A 6200-nucleotide genomic window follows, 5' to 3' on the forward strand; every position below is an offset into this window, starting at 1 on the left:
CTTTTCGGAAGGCCCTTGCAGAGTGTTTCGTGTTTGCATTGCAGGGAGGTGATGCGGTGGCTGCAGAACCCAGAGCACTTTGCACAGCTCAAGGTAGCGTTTGATGGAACCAGCCGGTTTGCCAGGCTCCAGAAGCTCCACACCAGCATAGCGGCACGCTACCTCTTCATCCGCTTTGTCTCGGTCACTGGCGACGCCATGGGCATGAACATGCTCTCCAAGGCAAGTCACGGGTCTGCCCCGCTCTCAGACGGAAGTACTTGTGCACGGTCATTTGCCATCACATTGAGGAAAATGTACAGCATCGGATGTCTGCTAAGAAAAAGAAATTAAGGTTTAAACAGTTCCTTCTTTTGTTCAAACTTTACAAGGTTTTTTTTTATTGCGTACCGAGACACAAGGAGACAAGGGACACAACACAAATAGACAGCAACACAGATGCCAAGTGCTGTCTTCTACAGCCATGCCCCTTCTCTTTTTGTTGCAGTAAAGTTTGTTCAAAAGCTTCGGTGTGTAACAGTAAGCCTAGAGTTAGTGTGATGTATTTCACCTCAGTGAAATGTGAAAGATATGGTCGGCTGCCAGTATTTCATTGTCGATTCTCAATGATGTGATTCGCCACTGTGCTCTTGCAGGGCGCAGAGGTGGCCCTCCATAGACTACAGGAGGTGTTCCCAGCCCTGCAAGTGATCAGCGTCAGTGGCAACTACTGCACTGACAAGAAGCCAACTGCCCTGAACTGGTAAGCTCGGGTAGTGTGAGTGTGTGTGTGTGTGCTTCTCTGGCAGCCTGTGAACAAATCAAACGGGTCACGCTTGTTGGTGGCTTGCATTGATGTTCCATTTGGGGAATTTCCCTGTCTTCAGGGAACTTGAGGAATGAATTGGCGAAAAGGGAATTTTTAAGGAGTTTCAAGGAATTTTAAGAACCGAATTTGTCTCACTTTTCCAAACTGATGGAGGTTTCAAACTGCTGGAGCAAAAAAGGGCCCAAATAGGATATTTGGGTCTAATTGAGAGAATTCTCAGTTGGCATGAAACATCACTGGGTGGCTGCCATCAAGTTGCATTGCAGAGAATTGACACTTTAATTAAGAAGATAAGCTGTAAGAGTTTAGAGCTCTCACCGCTAATGCTCATGAAAATATGAGTGAAATAATGCCTAGGTTGCTGGCTTAATTCCATTGCTTCGGGCTATGACATAGTGGAAAATATGAAGAAAAAAACACGTTTTACCTCTTTGTTCATGTTTTGCAGGATTGAAGGCAGAGGCAAGTCTGTCGTCTGTGAAGCCACAGTCCCAGCTCGGGTAGTGAGAGAGGCAAGTGACAAATTTGCAATGAGTGCCTTTACTGGGATATTGTCATCATTTACAAGTGCAACTGTAGTAATAGGCCAAGTGGGGAAGCCTCTTTTTAGTTTTATCAGATACATACTTCCACATTCAAGTGGTACACTGCTTATTTGTTCCAAAAAGAGTGGTAGTTAATTATAGTGTGGCTGTGAGCAGCACCAAAATGCAATTAGGAATTGCACCTCATTTCAGTGCAAGCTCTGCACTTCACAGTGCTTCTAAATTAATGTGTTGCAATAAAGAAATGGCAGGTGAATGTAGTAAGGCATAGCGTGCAAGGGCGTCAACTGCTTTTGGACCAGCACCAGAAAGGCACATGGTGTAATGCAGAAAATTTGTTCCACTATCCTGGTTCTTGCTGTTTTATAATTGTATTTATATTGTAATCTCAAAAATCCTTCAGAGTTTCTCTTTAAAGTACAACCCTGATAATAAAGAAGATATAAAAAAAACTCTCCCTTGTCAGGGGCTTCACACTGCATTGCTTAATAGAGCCTGACCGTAAATATAATTCCGTGGCGGGTGCACTGTCATAATTGTTGACCACATTTAAAAAATAATTCTGCTCTAGTGTGTTTTCCAAAGCTGTGGAAACGTGGCTGCCATAGTTTCATTGTACCTTCAGTAAAAGGAGGCAAGCCATTTGAGACGAACATGCCGTGCAGGTCCTGAAGACAAATGTGAAGTCTCTGATCGAGGTCAACATCAGCAAGAACCTTGTGGGGTCAGCCATGGCAGGCAGTGTGGGTGGCTTCAACGCCCAGGCGGCCAACATCGTCACAGCCATCTTCATCGCTACTGGCCAGGTAAGAGAGGCTGTGCACCTGCGGTGTTGCCCCCTCTACCCTTATTTATGCAACTCATACTGGCGGTCCCCTGCCAGCTTTTGTGACATTTGAAGGGACACCGAGGGCAACGACATTGTTCGTGGTAAAAGTCCATTCCGTGGCTCTTTCTGGCTTTGTTGGTGTGTTTCAGCAAAAGATAGATTTATTGCCGAGAAAACTGAATTTCAACATTTTGCACCCCTTGTTTCAAACTGGTGAAGTCAAGCCCGAAAAAGACTGTGTAATCGCCAAGTGAATGACGATGTAGACTCGCAGCAGGGATCTACGTATGAAAAACTGTCTTGACGCACTGCGGTTTACTTGCAAAAATGGCCACTAGTTTTGATAACTGTATTTCATTTTTTTTTTCATGTTTTCTTGCTTATAAAAGGTGATTCCACTGAAAATAGCATCTTTGTTAGTATATGGTAATCTATTGGTACGGGCCAACTTTGATTTGTTCTCGCTGTCCTCTGATGGGTCCTGATAGTTCTGTCTAAAGCGCTTGCAGGAGAACGCACGAACAGATTCTAAAAAAAAAAAAAGAGAGATTGGCAAAGGGATCGAAAATTTGGGTGCTGGGATGACTGTTTAACAGTGTTAGATTTCCGTTAGACCCGATCAGTGCCTGGCTTGGGTCACTCAGCTCTTCAGCTGCAGCCATAAGTATCGCAGATGAATCATCTTTCATTTTGAGCAGCGCGGTGCTTGTGCTTCACACAGTTGACTGTCCCTCCTCAGAATACAGTAGAGTTCAATTTGATGCAGCCGTTGCCTGGCTTTTCACCTAGCGCAATTTTCAGTGAAGCTATTCTCATGCTTTTAGTGTTTATGTAACTGTCTGTACCACTATTATGTGTGCATCTGTAATCTTTGATACCAAAATTTAATGCAGTTTAGTTCCGCAGCGTAAATCTGACATGGTAAAGTGCCGTAGTAGTAGTGCCCACTTTGCTAGCTACCGAAGAAGGTAATCACATGAGACAGCAGCAGGGCCTATTGAGCAAACTTTGGCGACACTGAAAGCCAAGGCAGTTGGTGACCTGTGCACAAATACTATTGCCTTCCAGGACCCAGCACAGAATGTGACAAGTTCAAATTGTCTCACACTGGTTGAGGCCTGCGGTGCAACAGGCCAAGATTTGTACATCAGCTGCACCATGCCTTCCATCGAGATTGGTACCGTCGGTGGAGGAACCGTGCTGCAGCCACAGGGAACCATGCTTGAGGTATGTACCCTAGTCGCAAAGAAACTTCTCTACTCTTTTTCACTGGAGTTATCGCAAACAAGATGCTGCATCAAGATATTTATTCCTGTATTACACACAGGTGCAGCGTGTTGTGGTGTTTAGTTGCACACACCAGAGTCAGTGCCAGTGGTGCCTTAAGGGGGGACACTGGTCTTGAAAAGAAAATTTTATTAGTTTAGTCACAGTTATGAAATTTTCAGGGCACATGTATTTTTGTGCGCTGATTCTAGGTATGTCATTTAATTTCGTGTAAAACAATTCCTTGAGCACTTATGCACTTTTTATGCAAGTATTTTGCGGAGAGTTTTGAAGAAAATTTGCTGCAGGAAACTCGCTGAAGTGTATGCCATTGGGTTCTCTTGACACCAAGGAATACAATAAGGGTAAAATTATCATCCTGGCTCTCATAGAACTTGAGTAATAGGGTACTGAATCTACCACTTCAGACACAGGAATACACATTTTCCTTCTCATTTCTGAAGCGACAACTTCAAAACTCTACAACTTAAGTTCTATGATAGGCAGGAAGACAATTTCACCCTTATTGTATTTCTTGGTGTCAAGAGAACCCAATGGCATACATTTCAGCGAGTTTCCTGCAGCAAATTTTCTTCAAAACTCTCCGCAAAATGCTAGCATAAAAAGTCCATAAGTGCTCAAGGAATTGTTTTACATGAAATTAAATGACATATTTAGAATCAGCACACAAAAATACATATGCCCTGAAGATTTTGTAACTGTGACTTCATTAATAAACAATTTTTTTTCAAGACCAGTGTCCCCCCTTAACTAAGCCAAGCTTTAGCCTCACTGAGCAGTGCTTTCGAGATGTGTGTGTCAGAGCTACACTGATGGAGCAGAAACACCATGGTTGTAAAGCTGCTAATCCATTCCTCAATGCGTAGTTTTGCTGCAGTGGAGGAAGAACTGTGTGCACTGTTACAGCCCTGTAGTGAGGTTCATCAATGGGTTCCAACTTTTGCAGCTCCTGGGTGTGCGAGGCTCGAGCGAGGAGCCTGGTGCGCATGCCTGCACCCTGGCACGAGTGGTGTGCGCCACTGTGCTGGCTGGAGAACTCTCCCTGCTGTCGGCCCTGGCAGCAGGACATCTAGTCAAGTCTCACATGAGGCACAACAGGTGCGTGCTTTTACGCGGCATTTCTTGTCACGTGGCCTCAGTTTTCCAACTAAGGTATTTTGGGTGCAGAGTTAATGAGAGTTGCCGTGGTTGCTTTGTGCCAAATTGGCTACTTTGTATAATAATTTTGGATTGGTTTCCTGGCTACTTTCAGCTTTCACTTGTAGGTTAGCAGTGGTCTATTAGCGCTAGCCAACAGGTATAAAAACCGTGCACTGTTTTCGTGGCTCATAATTCTTGGCTGTTCTTTTTCTTGCCATCTTAGTGACATGTCACAGCATATTTTTTCCTCTTTGTTATGTGCAATGAAAAATGCATAAAGCCTATTCACGTGATGTCAACTGCATGATGCGCCTATCAGACTAGACTTTTATCAGCTGCCCAGTGGCGACCCTGTTCACACCTGAGCATGTTTCTAAATTTTATGTCAGTGCTATAAAATAGTGCACTGCTTGAGCATGATTCCAACGTGGTTTCCCCTCTGCTTTGCCCAGGTCAAGTGTTAACGTGGCTCAGTCAACAGCAGATGAGTCTCCAACAAGCCCCAAGACCATTGGAGGACTACTCGCCCCACACTAGGATCTGCTCCAACACTGGCAACTAGAACTCGCCAACATGTGTTGAGCATGTTGAATAAAATGGGAGCACAGATCACTCCTGTTATCATGGATGAAATGGCGTTGTGAAGCTTTACGCAGTACGCCAACCACTGGACCTTTGACCACGTGCCACTTTCTTTGCACGATTCCATAGATGTGAGACACAAAAATGAGCACTGGAGAGTTTCCAAAAGCTTCTCTCAATCCTTCTTTGTAGCAAGATTCAAGCTTACACTTTTGACTTTTTGCTATGCATTGCCCAATGCGGGGCACAGGAATGAGAGCTATTAAATGATGCTTCCAAAAGCTTTGCTCAAAATTTCTTGTCAGATGCAGGACTAAGAAAGGAAGAGTACACTGCAAGCTTGTTTTACATGGAGACGCATGAACAAAGTTCACCTGTTCTTCCCTTGCTATGTCCACTTCAGAATAACATGAAAAGCAATAAGCTATCTTGCACCGAAGGATAATATGTAGTTCAAAAAGGGGAAAGATGGCCTCACAGCCTACTTTCCGCAAGGAAAGACAGCTCTCCTTGGCCCCCTCTCAAGCAGCTCCTTGCCCATTACTGGGCAGTTGCGTTCTCTACATGGATGCCTCCTACACCACTTCAGGACAATCTACCACTTTCAGTGGCCGAACACTTCCACTCCTCAATTGCTTCAAAACTTACAGCATCGACACTTTTTACTTTGCCTTGGAGTTGGAAGTGATATTAAATGCCACAACAACTTGACCTGAAACCCCCCTATCATCAAGTTCATCTTTCCACGGTACCTTTGAGGTTGTCCAATCAATCCATGCTACTTGCCTCTCATACCCGATGCCTATACATATTTGCAGGCTAACATAGATCCTACTCCTAAGCCATCTAACATCCTCTACTTCCCTCGAGGAGCGCAGGAGCAAATTTATGGGTGTCTCTATATTCCATTTCATACATCAAGTGCAACAGTGTCAAAGCTAGCACTGTTGTTTGCGCAACTTGCACCTGCAATCAAAAAGTAGTGCATTTCTGTGGCGAGAGGAAAACA

The 6200-nt window shown here is 44.3% G+C and overlaps 1 protein-coding gene across 3 annotated transcripts in view; it reads left to right on the forward strand.

The window, feature by feature from the left end:
- The window catches only part of Hmgcr (HMG coenzyme A reductase), a 74164-nt gene extending 68943 nt beyond the window's left edge, over positions 1-5221 (forward strand). For all 3 annotated transcript variants that reach the window (XM_089574696.1, XM_089574697.1, XM_089574695.1), the window contains exons 14-20: positions 45-222; positions 636-742; positions 1257-1320; positions 2019-2159; positions 3251-3409; positions 4416-4567; positions 5062-5221. In XM_089574696.1, coding sequence (XP_089430822.1) covers positions 45-222; positions 636-742; positions 1257-1320; positions 2019-2159; positions 3251-3409; positions 4416-4567; positions 5062-5146 — 886 coding nt within the window. In that variant the 3' untranslated portion in view covers positions 5147-5221. The remainder of the gene's footprint in view (positions 1-44; positions 223-635; positions 743-1256; positions 1321-2018; positions 2160-3250; positions 3410-4415; positions 4568-5061) is intronic.
- The last annotated feature ends 979 nt before the right edge of the window (positions 5222-6200 follow it).

The sequence above is a fragment of the Amblyomma mixtum genome, chromosome 2 (genome assembly GCF_055824585.1).
Source record: "Amblyomma mixtum isolate Tamu chromosome 2, ASM5582458v1, whole genome shotgun sequence".
Taxonomy (NCBI): Eukaryota; Metazoa; Arthropoda; class Arachnida; order Ixodida; family Ixodidae; genus Amblyomma; species Amblyomma mixtum.